Genomic DNA, 20,191 nt, shown 5'->3' on the forward strand with positions numbered 1-20,191 from the left:
TGAGGGGGCACGTGCCCCTGTGCCCCCTTTGAGCATGACGCCTCTGGCTACCTATGTAATATTATGTACAAAAGAGTAAGATTATTTTTATTTTCAAATGGCAGCCAAGCATCGATCATCATGCCACCAAAATAAGACCCTGAATAGGCTATTGATTGGAAAGAGCATCAAGCTCATCACCGTGCTCTTTCAACACCCTGTGAACTCGTCATTATTTATTTAATCTGTAGCTTAATAAACTGCATGCTTTCCCGAGTTGTAGTGGGAGGAGGACTACCACTTTTTGTTTTAAACAGCTAATTTCCTGCAAATCTACACATTTTGCCATGGCGCGGAGAAAAAATGTGCTGTTTCATAGATCATCTCATGCTCATTTTGCCATGAGGATGAGAGAACATTTTGCAGTTTTTAAGCTTATTTCATGCTATTCTACACATTTTGCCATTAGGCTGAGATGAACATTTTCAGTTTTAAATCAAATTTCTTGCAATTCTACACATTTTACCATTGATTATGACATGTTCATATGCTATCTGTCCCCCCCCCCCCCATCATATCATCACGACTCTTTACTTCAATATGATGGTTATATCAATATTAGCACAGACACTTATATTTCTTGCATAATTTATTTAACCGATTCAAAAAGATCCCACATTCTCTAGTGTACTTTGTTTTGTCGACATGTGGAAAGTTTAACGACATATTAGCTGTTTCCATCAGACCAGTCGTGACATTTTCTATGCGACATGTACTTTACTCACATAAACTCAGCCAAAAAAAAACGTCCCTTTTTCAGGACCCTGTCTTTCGAATATCATTCGTAAAAATCCAAATAACTTCACAGATCTTCATTGTAAAGGGTTTAAACACTGTTTCCGATGCTTGTTCAATGAACCATAAAATTTATGAACATACACCTGTGGAACGGTCGTTAAGACACTAACAGCTTACAGACGTTAGGCATTTGTCAGTTAAGAAAACTTAGAACACTAAAGAGGCCTTTTTACTGACTCTAAAAAAACACCAAAAGAAAGATGCCCAGGGTCCCTGCTCATCTGCGTGAACGTGCCTTAGGCATGCTGCAAGGAGGCATGAGGACTGCAGATGTGGCCAGGGTAATAAACAGGCAGGCAGCATTTACACAGGCAGGCTAATTCTGATGTTTTCCAATAATCGGTCTTTTGACCAATCAGATCGACTCTTGTCAATAATTGGGCAAAAACTCAGAAATGGGCTGCCTGTGTAAACGCAGCCACTGTGTGATTGTGCACTTGTGTCTTATTTTCACCTGTTTCCCCACGCTGTTGATGTCAAACTGCAGGGGGACTCCTTTAGGTGGTACTGGTTTCTTCTCCTCCTCCACCTTGACTGGGGCCGGGCTGATGGGTGCCGAGGGGTGCAGGGACCAAGCACTGGGAGGCCTGGGGGAACAGAGAAGAAAATACATGGTGAGTGGTTGTTTATCTCGGCCCAGGAGTATTTGCTGACTATGTGAATTGTCCAGGCAAAACTCTGGCCCTTCATTATGATCAGGTCATATGTTAAGGAAAAACTACTGGTCCTGTGTATTCAGTCAGCCTCTGTTCTGAAAGTGGTCTGTGTGAGCTCATAATGGGACTCACTCAGGCTGCGTCATGGTGGCAGTGGGGTTGTCGATGGAAACGGTCAGGATCCCACTGCTGTTTGTTGACGTGCGCCATCTTGTGGACAGACAGGTAAACAGACAGACAACATAGCGTAAGACAACCTGTGGATAATGACAAGCAAAGGTAACATTTGTGGTATTCAAGAATGATGACGGTGCACCAAATTATACAGAGGAATGTGGTCTGTCAAGAGGTGACAGTCAATGTGTTCATTCTCTCACACACAAACACACCCATCCACATTAGGGTTGCACGATATGGTAAAAAAAATAAAAAAATAAAAATGAAACGTTAAATCGGAGATTTCTGTACCAAATATTGTGATTTTATTTGTGATTATAGATCAGAACACTTAGGTAAACTGTTGGAATCATAAAAATAGAATCATCATTATAATTGTGTGGTTGGAACTTGGAATGCACTTTTGTTTGACATGACAACAAATGAAAAAGTAAGGGATGAGATGGTTGTGACAGTAGGAACTAAAGTGTTGGTCAGTGATTCCCATGGGACCCAAATTAGATTTAAATAAGGTACATTCAGACAAAGATTTTAGAATATTCTTCACCTTATCCTCTCTGATTAAGAACAAGCTGTTACACTCCACCACTGGTACCAGTCTATTTTAGCATTAGGATCTGCCTGCTTGAGTGACAGGGGGCGGGGCTTGGTGTGTGTGGGATTAAGCAATAAACAAAACCTTTTTTTATAAAGTGGCCATTACAGATAGCTAAGTGGCATTTCAAAATAATCGCAGCCTCTTGTAATATGGATATTCACAGCCCTAATCCACACACAGGTCAAATACTCACTGGCGAGATCTAACTGGAGTAGGGGGTAGAGAGGTTGGAGCTGGCTTCTGCACCTGGGCGTGAACCTGCAGTATGGACGAATGTACAAGTGAGACAACCTTTCATGCACTGGGTCTGTTCTAACAAACAAAAAAGTCTGCCTACGATCAGACACCTACAGGCAAATAGAGAGCATACCTTGAGGCCCCTGTGGAAGAGAAACGTGGCCTGGCGGGCTTCTCTCTGGGTTTGATGGGCAGGGGGCAGGGGCCTAAAGGAGGACACAAGATCGAAGGTTGGTTGAGACAGGAACGGAGATTAAAAAATGTTCTATGACGTCCTTCGTTTATGCAATGTCATTGGAGAGCACTTGGAAATAGTTAACAGGAGACAGTGATTCTCAGTGTCAGACTGAGCCAGTCCCAATTCATTCCCTACCCTTTTGCCTTGAAGTTAACCCTTCGATGTTTGCAGATTTTACAGGCCTGGATAGGTATACGGTGTGTATACAGTATGGTGCAGGGTTTCCGTTAACCGGTAATAGCCGACTTTTGACCCCAAAAATAATAGAAGAAAAGCAGATAAATAAAATTGGCACCAACCAACGCAAAATAGAAAAAATGGTTTATCGTCGAAGGAATGAGCGTTACACCGAGGCCTGTACTCTGGAGCGGGATCGATTTGGAGGTGGAGGGTCCGTCTTGGTCTGGGGATGTGTGTCACAGCATCATCGGACTGAGCTTGTTGTCATTGCAGGCAATCTCAACGCTGTGCGTTACAGGGAAGACATCCTCCTCCGTCATGTGGTACCCTTCCTGCAGGCTTATCCTGACATGACCCTCCAGCATGACAATGCCACCAGCCATACGCTCGCGTCGTGATTTCCTGCAAGACAGGAATGTCAGTGTTCTGCCATGGCCAGCGAAGAGCCGGGATCTCAATCCCATTGAACACGCCTGGGACCTGTTGGATCGGAGGGTGAGGGCTAGGGCCATTCCCCCCCAGAAAATGTCCGGGAACTTGCAGGTGCCTTGGTGGGAGAGTGGGGTAACATCTCACAGCAAGAACTGGCAAATCTGGTGCAGTCCATGAGGAGATGCACTGCAGTACTTAATGCAGCTGGTGGCCACACCAGATACTGACTGTTACTTTTGATTTTGACCCCCCCCCCCCTTTGTTCAGGGAAACATTTTTCCATTCTGTTCGTCATGTCTGTGGAACTTGTTCAGTTTATGTCTCAGTTGTTGAATCTTGTTTTGTTCATAAAAATATTTACACGTTAAGTTTGCTGAAAATAAATGCAGTTGACAGAGGATGTTTTTTGTTGTTGCTGAGTTTATAAAAGGTTGGAAGGAAACCTGGTTACAGTTCTCTACTTGGGTATGAAAAGGTAGCAAAGAAATGATGCCACAGATACGCCGACGAGCATTTCCTATAGGACAGCCGCCCACATTTATCAGAACTAAAAGAAATACATGTTTTTACCACATTTACGATACATAAATTCCATTATTTTATAACTGTGAAGGGTATCAAAGGTGAAGTGAACTGTGGTTAAGGATTGTATTGGGCAAAAATACTTGAGCACTTAATTTTTCAACATAAAAACTGTGGCTGGAAATGTAGTTTATGCAAGTAACAGTGTGTCAAAACTATCAGTAGAGTTGAAAATGAGATGGAAACAATGAACTTTAGATTTTTATTCGGTACAGGAAAACTTAAGCTAAAAGAAAATTGTCTACACTACGTCATCACACACCCCTGATTTTTATCTGCAACAAGTCTGTTTTGGCAGAAAAACTCCACAGGTGGGAAAATATGTATTTTCTTTATGCAGATTTTAGAATATTAGCATGAATATCTGTCACGAATTCAATGGAAATCTAGCTAGAGGGAAACAACGTGCCACATTTCTTTATTTGAAACAAAACAGTATTTAAAAAAAAAATGTCCCATCAATAAAAAAAATAATTTAATAAAAGACACTAAACAAAACCCTTTCCTACTGGCACAAAGCAACATCCGTATTGAAAAACATTCTTCCAATGGCCTTCAGTACAACTCCCACAGCTGCACCTCCTTGTTGAGAAAAAGGATTTTCCTTTACGTCCTGACAAATGTTGAAGCTCCTGAAGACAACAGCTAAGTACACTGAACAAAAATACAAACGCAACATGTAAAGCGTTGGTCACATGTTTCATGAGCTGAAATAAGATCCCAGAAATGTTCCATATTCACAAAATATTTCTCAAATTTTGTGCACAAATTTGTTTACATCCCTGTTAGTGAGCATTTCTCCTTTGCCAAGATAATCCATCCTTCTGACAGGTGTGACATATCAAGAAGCTGATTAAACAGCATGATCATTACAAAGGTGCACCTTGTGATGGGGGCAATAAAAAGCCACTAACATTTGCAGTCACAGAACACGCCACAGATGTCTCAGGTTGAGGGAGCGTGCAATTGGCATGCTGACTGCAGGAATGTCATCCAGAGCTGTTGCCAGAGAACCGAATGTTAATTTCTCTACCATAAGCCGCCTCCAACGTAGTTTTAGAGAATTTGGCAGTATGTCCAATCGGCCTTACAACCGCCGACCACGTGTAACCACGCCAGCTCAGGACCTCCACATCTGGCTTCTTCACCTGCGGGATCATCCGAGACCAGCCACCCGGACAGCTGGTGAAGCTGAGGAGTATTTCTGTCTGTAATAAAGCCATTTTGTGGGGAAAAACCTCATTCTGATTGGCTGGGCCTGGCTCCCCAGTGGGTGGGCCTATGCACCTCCCAGGTCCACCCATGACTGCGCCCCTGCCTAGTCATGTGAAATCAATAGATTAGGGCCTAATTTACTTACTTAAATTGAGCGATTTCCTTATATGAACTGTAACTCAGTAGAATTGTTGAAATTGTTGCGTTTATATTTTTGTTCAGTATACATTGTTAAGAATAATGATAGTGTCCTATTATGGTACAAAAAAAACCCAAAAATCTTCCACAATAACTGCACCCGTATATAGTTCTCACATTTGAGGAGTAGTGCACTTTGTGCATCTCATTCTGCTGCTCCATGAGGAAAGTCACTCAGGAGAATCAGCTTAAGATCAGCGCAGGGACCTTTTGAATGGTTCCAGCAAATCAGTTAAGTGTGGGTCAGTGTGCGTGTCTGTCTGAGTGGGACACAAAGGTTTCCTTCGTTATCGTTGGCTTAACCCACGGTGACGAATCGGCTGCCTTTGCTGGTCTGCGCAGTGGCGATGCGCTGGTCTTTCAGGATGCGGAATCGCTCATTCAAAGTCATCGCCGTCTGCTGTGACAACAGTTTGGAGAGAGAAAGATTGTCAGAAAACCAATAATTCACTTCACACAACTGGGTCATGTTGACTAGGCACAAAATGTAGGCAATCAGAACATTTCAAATAAGAAACGCTTGTCTACCTTTGCATTGCATGTTTTAAAATGGTTTCACATTTTAATAGAGTGTGCCCTAATGAATAGGACCCTGTACTCACCAATTCACAGGGTGAAACCTTGATTTTGAACCACCTGGGGGAGTTATACTTTTGACTATTTAGTTCAAACACAGTTCATAAAATGTATACTAACGCTCATCAGGACAAGATCCTAGCCACTTGGGCTGCATTTACACAGGCAGGCTAATTCTGATGTTTTCCAATAATCGGTCTTTTGACCAATCAGATCGACTCTTGTCAATAATTGGGCAAAAACACAGAAATGGGCTGCCTGTGTAAACGCAGCCACTGTGTGATTGTGCACTTGTGTCTTATTTTCACCTGTTTCCCCACGCTGTTGATGTCAAACTGCAGGGGGACTCCTTTAGGTGGTACTGGTTTCTTCTCCTCCTCCACCTTGACTGGGGCCGGGCTGATGGGTGCCGAGGGGTGCAGGGACCAAGCACTGGGAGGCCTGGGGGAACAGAGAAGAAAATACATGGTGAGTGGTTGTTTATCTCGGCCCAGGAGTATTTGCTGACTATGTGAATTGTCCAGGCAAAACTCTGGCCCTTCATTATGATCAGGTCATATGTTAAGGAAAAACTACTGGTCCTGTGTATTCAGTCAGCCTCTGTTCTGAAAGTGGTCTGTGTGAGCTCATAATGGGACTCACTCAGGCTGCGTCATGGTGGCAGTGGGGTTGTCGATGGAAACGGTCAGGATCCCACTGCTGTTTGTTGACGTGCGCCATCTTGTGGACAGACAGGTAAACAGACAGACAACATAGCGTAAGACAACCTGTGGATAATGACAAGCAAAGGTAACATTTGTGGTATTCAAGAATGATGACGGTGCACCAAATTATACAGAGGAATGTGGTCTGTCAAGAGGTGACAGTCAATGTGTTCATTCTCTCACACACAAACACACCCATCCACATTAGGGTTGCACGATATGGTAAAAAAAAAAAAAAAATAAAAATGAAACGTTAAATCGGAGATTTCTGTACCAAATATTGTGATTTTATTTGTGATTATAGATCAGAACACTTAGGTAAACTGTTGGAATCATAAAAATAGAATCATCATTATAATTGTGTGGTTGGAACTTGGAATGCACTTTTGTTTGACATGACAACAAATGAAAAAGTAAGGGATGAGATGGTTGTGACAGTAGGAACTAAAGTGTTGGTCAGTGATTCCCATGGGACCCAAATTAGATTTAAATAAGGTACATTCAGACAAAGATTTTAGAATATTCTTCACCTTATCCTCTCTGATTAAGAACAAGCTGTTACACTCCACCACTGGTACCAGTCTATTTTAGCATTAGGATCTGCCTGCTTGAGTGACAGGGGGCGGGGCTTGGTGTGTGTGGGATTAAGCAATAAACAAAACCTTTTTTTATAAAGTGGCCATTACAGATAGCTAAGTGGCATTTCAAAATAATCGCAGCCTCTTGTAATATGGATATTCACAGCCCTAATCCACACACAGGTCAAATACTCACTGGCGAGATCTAACTGGAGTAGGGGGTAGAGAGGTTGGAGCTGGCTTCTGCACCTGGGCGTGAACCTGCAGTATGGACGAATGTACAAGTGAGACAACCTTTCATGCACTGGGTCTGTTCTAACAAACAAAAAAGTCTGCCTACGATCAGACACCTACAGGCAAATAGAGAGCATACCTTGAGGCCCCTGTGGAAGAGAAACGTGGCCTGGCGGGCTTCTCTCTGGGTTTGATGAGCAGGGGGCAGGGGCCTAAAGGAGGACACAAGATGGAAGGTTGGTTGAGACAGGAACGGAGATTAAAAAACTTTCCATGACGTCCATCGTTTATGCAATGTCATTGGAGAGCACTTGGAAATACTTAACAGGAGACAGTGATTCTCAGTGTCAGACTGAGCCAGTCCCAATTCATTCCCTACCCTTTTGCCTTGAAGTTAACCCTTTGATGTTTGCAGATTTTACAGGCCTGGATAGGTATACGGTGTGTATACAGTATGGTGCAGGGGGGGGCTCTAGAAAGGGGGGGCTCTAGAAAGGGGCTCGAGTTCCCGAGTTGGATGACCGATCAAAACGATTTTGCCCAGTTAGAGCTCTTTTTCCCCAGTTCCCAGTGGTCTTGAACACACAGAAGTTGGAAGTCAGAGCTCAGAGTTGTTTTGAACGCGGCCTCAAATGGCAACAGAAGGCAGGCAGGCTTCATCAGCATGGCACACACCACTTTGCAATGAACTGGAGGCAGTATGCATTTTGAAAACATATACTTAATTGCTTGAAACTTGAATGTTTTAATACATACAATGAGGCAATATCTTACCTTGCTTCAAAATGTAATCTCTGTCACATGAAACTGCTCACATCTGCAGTTCCCTTTTGAAAACAGTGTTTTCCCACTAATTGCATCATGGAACGAACATTCGCACGTAGCCTACTGCCTTGTGCGCATTGCTACGCATATGTGAAGAAATAATAGTTTATCAACATTTTAAGCTAAAGGTTCTGATCGGTTGCGTCAGACTGATTGCTTTTTAAAGTTTATTTAACACTTTTTTTAGCCTAGGCCTAATAATTGTATGAATTTCAGATCTATCGTCCCCCAACTGTCCATAGTCTGAGAAAGAAATAGCCTATTCAAAACAATAAGCTGTTAATCGTCTTGTTGGCTGAGGAAACGTAAATGTGGACATTTATTCTAACATGTTTAAATCAGAATTCGGTAAGAAGGACCACACATTGCTGCATTCTCGACTTGCACGTTCTGTTAAAATGAATGACCATATTCTAAATGTGATTTCTGTCATTCTGAGCACAGCGGCTGGACGCCGTAATCAGGTTACGCACCCAACGCCCATGGGTCTGGTACATTTCTAAAATGTCCGGTAAATTCAAATGTTGCCGGTCAAATGTCCGACGCCACATTTTTCTAATGGAATACCTGATATGGCGCTTCCACCACATTACTTGAATGGTACAGATCTGCAAACATTGAAGGGTTAAGGTGAAGGGGTAGATAGCGAATTCATACCGACTGACAGTGTGACGTGGTTATATTCCATGGAGGGGAGTATTCCAGGAGTAAATTCTGCAATTGTAATTTTGTTACCGTCCCCGCAGCTGAACGGGTCTTGTTTGTGTCGTCGTGTTGGGGCCTCTCTGTACGTCTGTCTGTCTGTACGGCCACCTCTGGCCTTGCGTCTGTCTGAATTGGGCTGATTGGATAAAAGGCCATGATTGGTTGTTGAAGGGCCGTGGTTGGTTGTTGAAGGGCTGCGGTTGGTTGTTGAAGGGCCGCGGTTGGTTGTTGAAGGGCCGCGGTTGGTTGTTGAAGGGCCGCGGTTGGTTGTTGAAGGGCCGTGACTTCTAAGAGGGAAAACGTAAATAGAGATGGTGAGCAGAGGAGCGAGGGCTCCTTTGCAAACTAACTCGCTCCTCCTCTTCGATCCCAACAAGGGTTGTGTTCATTAGGCATGAAACAGGAAAACGGTCCAAAACTCAGTGCAACATTTTGCCCTAATGAACATGTCCCAGATGTACGAGCCCTTAGTACCTGGTTGACAGTCGGTCGGTTGAGTGGACTGATGCCTTTCTGTACGGCTGCCGTCTTCCGGGCCGCCAGTCCAGTGATGACCCCTTGACCCCGGCTTTGACCAACTGGAGGGGGAATCTTCCAGCCTCTTCCAACACCCACTCTCGTTAGCCCCCTTCTTGCTACACCACCTCCTGGAAATGACATGGGGACAATCCAAATGTGATGTCTTGAACAGGTTCATTGGTATTATAAGTGGAGCTAAAGTCTGCCATTTCAAATATCACAGGAATGACTGTATGAAGTTATTCAACAATAGAAGACAAACTGCATTAATGAGCAACACAAACAAAGCTACTGTACACACCTCTTTGGGTCGGTCCTCCAGCTCTCGCTCCAACTGGTTTCCCTTGTACAAAGCCCTTTCCCTTCTGTAATGGCCTGCGGTTCCCTGGGCCTGGCCTCCGTGCTTGTTGCTCTTTCTTGTTCAGACGAATGATATCATCTAGGGAAGTAAGATGAACAAAACAATATAAGTTGACTGTCAGTGAGCTCTTTTTCTAGTCAATGTAAAATCTAAATGCCAAGCATATGAATGAAAGTTTGACTCCTGGAAGTCTGAGCTGACTTTGTACATTATAGCTAACAGTAGCTACATTCATTACTCACACTGACGTTTGGATGGGCCAAATATATAAAAATAGCTTAATGTTCAACTCATAATACCTACAAAATACTACGTTACTGTAGCTAACGTTAGCTGGCTTGGTCGCATTGAATGAACACAGATAGCTAACAAAGTTGGCAGAGTAGTAAGAGCTTTTAGACTTTGAAATAGACAGTGGAATGTATATACCATATATTTAGTTATATAACAGTGTATATTATGACCTTATAACCGTTTAGCTGGCTTGCTACATTACATGCGAACATTAGCCATGGCTATTTACAACAACCAAACCCGAGCTTCTGGTAACCACCACATCAAGTGTCGCGAGCGGCCTTACCTAAAGACATGTCAACCTTATCAGGTCCCTCAGAAGTGCTCCCCCGTACAGCCGAAAAACCAACGTTACTCATACTGTAAAAATCTGGAGAATGTTATGGATAAAATTACAAACTGCGCTTCAACTGCAAACTATAGCAAGCTAGCTAGCCTAGCTATCTACGTGAAATTAAACTCCCTCTGCAAACGTCTAATACACGCGCACTAGACACGAATGGCATTTTGGGATGTGTAGTTTGGATGCCGGTAGAACCAATAAACCTCTGATACACAGGAGCGAAAATCTGATATCAACTTTGGAGGGGACAATTACATTAAATTTTCTCAAGAGCAATTCCTGAGGGGGACACCAAAAGTAGTGCTGTAACACATAGCCTACATTGTAATATGGTAAATGTATATTGAGGAACCAAAGAAATAAGGTGTTTGCCGTACTCCTAACTACCGGTACCCAAAACTACACAACTAATCACAACAGCAATACCATTGCCTTTAACAAATCTTAGTTCAGTCACCAGTTTAAGTTGAGAGTGGGGGTATCCATGGCATTTTCCAATTATGTTCCTATTTTACAAGTAAAAAACATTGAGAACCTTTCACAATGTTGCCAAACAAAGACTCAACAAACTTACCTGAGACTCCCTGTCTCTGGAAGTCTGTCCCTGCATATCTGTCCCCAACTCTGCTGTCTGTGTGCCATCTGTTGCCTGCTCTGCCTAATGACATCATTGTGAAACATTTCCATTAGAATGTCATTTCTTTCTTATGAACATTTTATCAACTAGTCTTTGAGATATTAGGCTACTAGGGTTCTTACTTTGCGTTTTGGTGTACTGAAAAATACTCTGCTGTCCGTCTTTTATTTTTCTGCCATTTTTCTACCTGGCTGGCTGGCTACACACACACACACAGTGTGTAGGTTATTTACAGTAGGAGATGGGCTTCTATCATCTTATCATTCTATTTGGGCTTCGATCTAAAAGGTAGCTAGCAAATGTGAAACGGATTAAAATGACAAGAGTTGACAGCTGTATGAGTTCACCATTTACACAACATATGCTGCAACCTTTTGTAATTTTAATAGTTTGTTTCATATTGGCTGGCTTCCAACAATAGCTGAATTTGCAAAGCTAGCGAGCACCAATTCCGTTTCAATGGTGTTTGCTATAATCTTTGCTACCCGGGTTAAATAAAGGTGAAATAAAATAAATAAATAAAATAAATAAATAAAAGTTCCCTTGCGACAATTTAGCTTTTGCAACGAGACCATTAAATATATTTAAGACAATGGTAGAAGAGAGTGTAGTTCTGTTCAGTTTGGACTTCATTTTATCGCTAACCTTATCACAGGGACTTTGAAGCACTAACTTACATCATCTGCATGCTGATCTTAGAATAAATTGACGATAGCAAAGATTCCATCTTTGACAAGGCCACATAAATGGAATAATTACTAGCTAGCTTAATAGTTCATATTTGCCCACTAGCTCTGCATATTCAGCTAGTGTGTGTGCGCGATTGACTGGATTAACCTCACGTCAGTTACGTTCATTGAGTGCCTTTCAGACAGTGGATAACACCCCTCTGTTACCTTGCCAACTAAGGAACTGTGGATCAAACCATTGTGAGGCAAAGGGTGGGGGGGGGTCGCAATCTTTTGAAACTTAAAAACGCGCTATTAAGTGTCCATAATCAGCACAATTGCTTTCATTGCGTATTATTAATATTATTTAAATTACATAGTTATGTTTCAGTGATATATTGGGGGGGACAAGTCATATTTTTCCCAGGATGGGGGGGGTCGTGTCCCCCCCGTCCCCCCCCGGGATTTCCGCCCCTGCTGATACATACATACATACATACATACGTGTAAAGTACTTAAGTAAAAAAATCTTGAAAGTACTATCTGTACTTTACTATTGATATTTTTGACAACTTTTACTCCACTACATTCCTAAAGAAGATAATGTACTTTTTACTGCATACTTTTTAGCTTGACCCCCTGATTATTCCATAGTTCAAACTCAAGTCTGGCAGCCAATGCGCTAGTTTGACAACCACTTTACTAGATAGCTTCTTGTATGACTGAATGATGGAGAATGCTAGTAAGGCAAATTCAATTTCAAATCACTCCCAGATGGCTCTCTGGATAAAACCAAAGTAATTTGCAATCACCTGTTTATCACCTCCCCTATATTTATCAATTCCCCGGCTGTTTCCCGCTGCTGCATTAATTGACTTACGTCTGTGTATTACCCGGTTCTGACGCTGTTCTTGTCCTGTTTTCATGTCTGTTCCAATTAAATGTTGACTCCCCGTACCTGCTTCTCTTCTCCAGCGTCGGCCCTTACAGAATGCAGCAGTCATCAAATGAAGCATTGGGGAGTGCTGGCGGTTCGGTTGGTGGTGAAGTTGGGTCCGGGGGCTGCCGCCGATGGAACCAGGTGTGCCTTAGCTGGATCATCAGGCTTCCATGCACTAGCCGGCTCGAGAGGTTTCCTTTCCCCAGTTGGCTCAGAAGGCGCCCATCCCACGTCAGGCCTCAGCCGGATCATCAGGTTTTTATGCCCAGCCGGCTCGTCAGGCTGCTACGCCTCAGCCGGATCATCGGGCTACCACGCCTCAGCGGAATTGACAGGCTTTCACGCCTCAGCCGGCTCGCTAGACTCCCACGCCTCTGCCAGTTCATCGGGATTTTACGCCCAGCCGGCTTGTTCAGCGCCCGTGCCTCGGCTGGCCAGTCAGGCTCTCCCAGGTGGGACGCCAGGTGGCGCACCTAGAGGGAGGGGGGGGGGGGGTACTGTCACGCCTGCTCCCGCTCTTCCCCCCCTGGTGCTCAAGGGCGCCAGGCTGCCATGCATTACGCGCTACCGCCACCATCATTACACACACCTGCCTTCCCTCATCATGCGCATCAACGATTTATTGGACTCACCTGGACTCAATCACCTGTTTATTACCTCCCCTATATTTATCAGTTCCCCAGCTCTGTTCCCCGCTGCTGCATTAATTGACTTACGTCTGTGTATTACCCGGATCTGACACTGGTCTTGTCCTGTTTTCATGTCTGTTACAATTAAATGTTGACTCCCCGTACCTGCTTCTCTTCTCCAGCATCGGTCCTTACAGAAACATGCTGTTGACGCCGGCAATACAAGTAACGTTACTAGTAGCAATGGAGGACATCTTCGGCAGGCTATAAGAGTGTACGCACGGGAGGCCTATGGACAAGTCAACTAGCAGCAAGCTAACACAAACAACAGCCAAGTGGATAGTTACAGCTTGGAGGCCTGTCCACATTTTGGAGGATAAAGGCTTGAGGGATATCATTTGGATAGCATCGAACGACTCAACGTATGAGTTACCTTCGAGTGCCACCGTCGTTACAAGAATACACGAGCTGTATGAAAGCGGAGGAGTTGAAACATACAACAGCTCTCACTGGAGACCACTGGACTTCGGTCAGTAACAACAACTACCTTGGGGTTACTACCAGTGATGGAAAAAGTACCCAATTGTCATACTTGAGTAAAAGTAAAGATACCTTAATAGAAATTTACTCAAGTAAAAGTGAGTCCCCCAGTAAAATATTACTTGAGTAAAAGTATTTGGGTTTTAAAAATACTTAAGTATGAAAAGTAAAAGTATTAATAATTTCAAATTCCTTATAAGCAAACCAGATAGCATAATTGTCTTGTTTTTTTTTAATTTGCGGCTAGCCAGGGGCATGTTCCAGCACTCAGACATCATTTATAAACGAAGCATGTGTTTAGTGAGTCGCCAGATCAGCTTGCACAATAACTACATACACAAGGCTTGCTGATCAAAACTGATGAGTTGATTCTCAGTGAAACTGTCATACTCTTCACAATTTCTAAACATTCTGTCATCGTGTGAGCAGTCGCATGCAACATTATCCATTCAATTATCAAAATCTGTCAGACATACATGTATATTCCATGAATATCTATGACATGGAATGTTTGTGATGTCTGCTAAATTGGCAAATTACCTGCCAGGTGACATAGTAATGAAATAAGAATCACAATCTTACCAATCAAGTTTGGAAGCATATATATAGAGTTTGCCCACAGCACAATCACTACCATTTTTGAATATGGAGGAACATCACAACGCTGAACAGCAGCTACATGCTCGTGGAAGAGCAATAAGATGTGTAAGAATGCGTGGCGGTGGTGTTAGGGGAAGACATAATAGAGGAAGCCAGAGGCACAACTGTGGACCATGTCATAAACCATGGTCTTACAATGACAGAGGCTGGTCGTAGAGTACAGCCTAATGTAAACAGGTCCACAGTGTCATAAATTGTGCTAACATTCCGTACGGGGAAAACAGGTAAATATGTACTCGTCCTTTACTTTTGTTACAGCATTTCTTTCACAACTATACAGCAACTATTGTAAAGGTAAATGCAAGTCTGAAAATCACAATGTACCGTAAGATATGTATGAGGAATATACAGCACCATTTGAATACAATATACTATCTGTAACATGGTCTATTTGTGAATTCTACATGTCATATATAGGACTGCACAACAACCTCATGCTGGTGGCAGAGCAGCAGTATTCAGCCATCAGCAAGAACAAGAAATTTGCAACATGGTCATAGCCAACAATTCCGTCAGGCTAAGAGATCCAAAGTGCAATCATAAATGACAACGATATCTTCGCAAATATCAATTCTGTCAGCATTTCCACTATGCACACCACTATAAAAAAAATCAAATGACTATGAAACAATTCTACAAGGTGCCATTTGAGAGGAATAGTGACAGAGTGAAGGAGCTGCGGTACCAGTATGCATGGGTTAACCATTGGTGTGCACATGGTATATTGTACACGGTGTCACGCCCTGACCAGTGAAAAGGGTCATTTGCCATAGTAGAATGTTCAGGGCGTGGCAGGGGGGTTGTTTTGTGTGTTTTGGGGTTTGTTTGTTTCTAGGGGAATTTGTTCTAGTTTTCTATTTCTATGTTTCGTTTTCCATGTTTGGCGGAGTGTGGTTTCCAATCAGAGGCAGGTGCCTTTCGTTGTCTCTGATTGGAAGCCATACTTAGGCAGCCTGTTTTTCTTTGGGTTTTGTGGGTGGTTACTTTCCGTTTAGTTGTTGTACCTGACGGAACTGTTGAGCGGTTGTTGTTTGAAGTGCATTCATTAACATCTAAAGATGAGCACTATACATGCTGCGCCTTGGTCTCTTCAATACGCCGCTTGTGACACAGGGCGTTTTACTGTATTTCAATGATGCCTGTATATACTTCCTGAAGTTGTAGATACCCATAAGAACAGAAAACATTTCTACTTTACTAAACTGCCTGATTGTAGACTAGACTAACTTTATATTTTGTTTCTGTGTTACTATATAGAGAATAATGGAGCTGAAAGATCATGAAATGACCCACATTCTTGTTTTTGTGGATGAGGCTGGGTTCAATCTGGCCAAAGGCAGGAGATGTGGACACAGTATCATTGGACGCCGAGCCACAATTGGAACACCAGGCCAATGTGGGGGCAATATTACAATGTGTGCTCCTGTTTCTGAGAATGGCGTGAGCACACATATTCCACACATTGGGTCCTATAACACCCAACTTCTCCTGTCCTTCCTAAATACACTTTACAGAGACCTAATACCAGAAAACAAAAGAGGTTTCGTTCGACCAGATTTGCCAAATTATGTAATTGTGTGGGATAATGTCAGCTTCCACCGAACCAACATAGTTAGGGAATGGTTTGCTGCGCATGAAAGGATAACAATGGAGTTCCTTCCACTATACTCCCCACTCCTGAATCCAATAGAAGAGGGTTTTTTTCAGCATGGAGGTGGAAAGAATATAACTATCGGGCATAAGATCAGATGTCTCTGTTAGATGCCAGGAACGCTGCTTGTGAGGACATCACAGGCGATCATTGCAGGGAATGGTTGTTGCGCCAAGCAAGGAGATTTTTCTCCTGGTGCATCGCAAGGGAAAACATCAGATGTGACGTTGACGAAAATCTCTGGCCAGACCTAGAAGAGCGACCGGGTGTCCACCAAGAAGATGGGAACTTGTAGTGTTACGTACTGTGAGGAGGTACAATTTATTGTTTTTTACAGAACTACAGCAGGTTTTTTCATTGTTGCGTTTTTATAAAAAAAATGTTGCATGGATGTCATTTTGTGGCAAATTTTCAGTTCACTATATGACTTTACATGTAAGAAACGTGAATTTTCTGTTTATATGTAACACATTGCTACAAAATAAATGTACTGTATACATGTAAATGTGCTTATCCTTCTATGTACTACAGTATTGACTTTTCCCAGTAAACTTTTACCTACTGTTGAAGTCGGTATCTAAAAAGCTCAGTGTGATACACAATAGCATTCAGCTAGACAAAACTGACATTCTGGTATAGTACAGTAAGCAGTCAGTGTGAACAAAAAAGTAGAACAAAACTAAAATGTGTATATAACACACATTCCCAGGGTTGACTGCCATGGTGAAAAAAAACATCTAAACATTTTGACCAGTACGGCTCACACGATGACAAAAAAACTTTAATTTTGGTGGCATTGGCCAATTTACTGACACGAGCTAGGTTTTGGGTGAGTTACTACATTTTGCAGACATGCAATATAGTTCTGATGTCCTATAAAATAGTTGTGACAATTGCATTTATAGATTAGAGAATGTTAAGACTGTTTTAAAAAATGTGCCAAAGCGGTTGAGAGAAACCGCAATAAAAAAAATGGGCCTGGCTGAGACTCTGCCTGAGCGTGGCGCTGTTTATCGCAATTTTCTGGGTTATCTTGTCACCAAAGCTACTTATTTTTAATTAAGGGGAAAGGATCCACAGACACAGATGCTGATTATCTTTCTCCACCTCTCTTTATATAGAATGCTGGCTGTCATGGTTAGCACAAACGCAGGACATTACTCAAAAGTAACGTAAGTAGGCTTACAGTATCATAGTGAGGTCAAATAGGTGTTTGTTAGTCAGATTATCCAGTGTCCACAGCAACACTATTGATTATTCTCTGTCCCCAGTGCATGTGGTGAACTCTGGTCTTAGCCATGCTCTCACTAACCTTAAACTTTTCTCTTTTTCCATCTCCCTTTCCAGAAGGCCTGAGGCTCTTGGACAGAGACTGAGGACACTCTGGCCTGACACCTGGATGTGCCTGGCCCAATCCTGGCCCCTCTCTACCTGCTTCCTGACTGTTGCTGCCTCCACTGTTTATTTCTCCCCCTCAAGTCACTGACTCCCAACACACCCAGAAACTTGGATTCCATTACTTACCATGACGTCTTTGTGAAAAGCCATCTGACGATAGGACCTTGAAGTGTTAGAACTTCCTCTATAGTCATTATGGATATTGTCTGAGCTTGCTGGACATTAATATTGGTATTGCTTTTCCTTATTGAAATTGTGTATAAAGGAAGACTGCTTTCATTTTCACTTCAGACATAATGAATACATTGTTGAATTGAATGTATGCATTTATACGGTCTGTATCTCTGTACTATAGCAGTTTAAATAAGGATTTGTGCAAACTGGAAGTGTCTTCTTTCCCCAATGATTTCCTAAGGCTGAGGAATTATGTCAGTTATCAGTTATCCCATACCAAGGCTAAATGGCCACTAATTAATCTAATTGGTACATGACTGTTCAGTCTATTGAATATTCCATCAATAAAAAGGTGCATTTTTGGGGGGGCTAAATTAAGGCTTTACTAAATCTTCAAACCTTCAAAAGGGACACACATACACAATGAAGTTGATCAAATAAAGTAATTGATAGGAAAAGTAATTTATTACATCAATTATAGTCACAGCCTCTCCCTTTCATTTACTTAACTGGGGGAATGGGACGGTGAAATGGTTTACAATAGGTAGGGTGGGGCTCATTAGGCGGAATGCGTCCCAAAGGGAACCCTAATGGATCCAAAGCTGTATAGATGGGTTACCTGATAACATCACAAAAACAATGCACACGCTTCAATGGAGCAGAAGTCTGTGAGTTGTTGTGATTCTGGATGGCCATATAGCTACCAACAATGACAAGAAACTGCCTTCTTAGGAATCCTAAGTTTCAGGTAGTTTCTTCTCGTTCTTGATACCATGTCTTGTTTTGAGGTGTTTTGACTGATTTCATGTCAATGCTAATATGGCAAACAATTCACTAGCTAGCTAACCAACAACTGTAACGATGTATTTGAGAGACAACAAGTGCTCATTGTGCAAAGGCTTAACTAGTATCGAATGTCATTCAACTTTTCTGTGTTTTGTAACAGTCCCTTTCCATTCATCAATTGGCCGCTGCACAGTTTGGATTGATTAATTGATTGATTGATTTTATTTGTAGTTAAAAAAAAAAATACATACACTATATATCCAAAAGTCAAATTAGTGGATTAGTCTATTCCAGCCACATCCGTTGCTGACAGGTGTATAACATCGAGCACACAGCCATGCAATCTCCATAGACAAACATTGGCAGTAGAATGGCCTTACTGAAGAGCTTAGTGACTTTCAATGTGGCACCATCATAAGATGCCACCTTTCCAAAAAGTCACTTTGTCAAATTTCTGCCCTTTTAGAGCTTCCCCGGTCAACTGTAAGTGCAGTTATTGTGAAGTGGAAACGTCTAGGAGCAGCCGCATAGTGGTAAGCCACACAAGCTTCCAGAGCGGGACCGCCGAGTGCTGAAGCACGTAACGTGCAAAAATCATCTGTCCTCTGTTGCAACACTCACTACCGAGTTCCAAACTGCCTCTGGAAGCAACGTCTGCACAAGAACTCGTTGTCGGGAGCTTCATGAAATGGGTTTCTATGGCTGAGCAGCCACACACAAGCCTAAGATCACCATGCGCAATGCCAAGCATCTGATGGAGTGGTGTAAAGCTCGCGGCCATTGGACTCTGGAGCAGTGTAAACTCGTTCTCTGGAGTGATGAATCACGCTTCACCATCTGGCAGTCCGACTGAAAAATCTGAGTTTGGTGGATGCCAGGAAAACGCTCCCTGCCCCAATGCATAGTGCCAACTGTAAAGTTTGGTGGAGGAAGAAAAATGGTTTGGGGATGTTTTTCATGGTTCGGGCTAGGTCCCTTAGTTCCAATAAAGGGAAATCTTAACTGTACAGCATAAAATTACATTCTAGACAATTCTGTGCTTCCAATTTGATTGCAACAGTTTGGGGGCCCTTTCCTGTTTCAGCATGACAATGCCCCTGTGCACAAAGCGAGGTCCATACAGAAATGCTTTGTCAAGATCGGTGTGGAAGAACTTGACTGGCATGCACAGGACCCTGATCTCAATCCCATCGAACACCTTTGGGATTAATTGGAATGCCGACTGCGAGCCAGGTCTAATCGCCCAACATCAGTGCCCGACCTCACTAATGCTCTTGTGGCTGAATGGAAGCAAGTCCCCGCAGCAATTTTCCAACATCTAGTGGAAAGCATTCCTAGAAGTGGGCAGGTTGTTATAACAGAAAAAGGAGGACCAACTCTGTATTAATTCACATGATTTTGAAATGGGATGTTCGAAGAGCAGGTGTCTACATACCTTTGGTCATGTAGTGTATATACACAAAAATTTGTTTCAGTGACCGGGATTGCACAATAAATTCGAGGACTTATTTCCATTGTCATACCTATTTTTTACAGAAATACAGTACCAGTCAAAAGTTTGGACACACCAACTCATTCAAAGGTTTTTCTGAATTTCTTTACTATTTTCTACATTGTAG

General features: G+C 42.6%; 1 protein-coding gene and 2 long non-coding RNA genes across 10 annotated transcripts; 1 reads left to right on the top strand and 2 right to left on the bottom strand.

The window, feature by feature from the left end:
• Positions 1-1,199: 1,199 nt before the first annotated feature.
• LOC106568802 (uncharacterized) lies at positions 1,200-3,007 on the bottom strand. Its single transcript, XR_001320397.3, has 4 exons — positions 2,639-3,007; positions 2,462-2,526; positions 1,626-1,703; positions 1,200-1,424 (listed from the first exon to the last, which is right to left on the bottom strand). It is a non-coding gene; the product is annotated as an uncharacterized LOC106568802 (long non-coding RNA).
• A 1,118-nt stretch (positions 3,008-4,125) lies between these two features.
• Positions 4,126-13,104, bottom strand: LOC106568741 (UAP56-interacting factor-like). 8 transcript variants are annotated; one of them, XM_045693845.2, is made up of 12 exons: positions 12,675-13,104; positions 11,064-11,147; positions 10,433-10,516; positions 9,793-9,930; positions 9,447-9,619; positions 9,003-9,259; positions 7,582-7,654; positions 7,405-7,469; positions 6,569-6,646; positions 6,235-6,367; positions 5,953-5,986; positions 4,126-5,750 (listed from the first exon to the last, which is right to left on the bottom strand). In XM_045693845.2, exons 1-11 carry the CDS (start codon positions 12,808-12,810, stop codon positions 5,957-5,959), a joined length of 1,251 nt encoding a protein of 416 aa, XP_045549801.2. In that variant the 5' UTR covers positions 12,811-13,104; the 3' UTR covers positions 4,126-5,750; positions 5,953-5,956. The 8 variants fall into 8 exon arrangements, with proteins under 8 accessions (XP_045549801.2, XP_013994819.3, XP_013994818.3 ...); XM_014139344.3 differs by lacking the exon at positions 5,953-5,986 and having other exon boundaries at positions 4,126-5,747; positions 12,675-13,102; XM_014139343.3 differs by lacking the exon at positions 5,953-5,986 and having other exon boundaries at positions 12,675-13,100.
• Positions 13,105-13,239: 135 nt separating this feature from the next.
• On the top strand, positions 13,240-18,792 carry LOC106568742 (uncharacterized). The gene is made up of 3 exons (XR_001320388.3): positions 13,240-13,892; positions 17,336-17,386; positions 17,562-18,792. It is a non-coding gene; the product is annotated as an uncharacterized LOC106568742 (long non-coding RNA).
• Positions 18,793-20,191: the final 1,399 nt, after the last annotated feature.

The sequence above is a fragment of the Salmo salar genome, chromosome 14 (genome assembly GCF_965601325.2).
Source record: "Salmo salar chromosome 14, fSalSal1, whole genome shotgun sequence".
Lineage (NCBI taxonomy): Eukaryota > Metazoa > Chordata > Actinopteri > Salmoniformes > Salmonidae > Salmo > Salmo salar.

What these genes read in the sequence shown, in the direction of transcription:
- LOC106568741 (XM_014139343.3), bottom strand. Translation starts at nt 12,810, where the DNA reads ATGCTTCATTTGATGACTGCTGCATTCTGTAAGGGCCGACGCTGGAGA. An exon ending in ACCGACCGACTGTCAACCAG is followed by an intron (nt 9,260 to 9,446) that starts GTACTAAGGGCT and finishes TTTCCCTCTTAG; the next exon opens with AAGTCACGGCCCTTCAACAA. An exon ending in ACTCCAGTTAGATCTCGCCA is followed by an intron (nt 6,647 to 7,404) that starts GTGAGTATTTGA and finishes TCTGTCCACAAG; the next exon opens with ATGGCGCACGTCAACAAACA.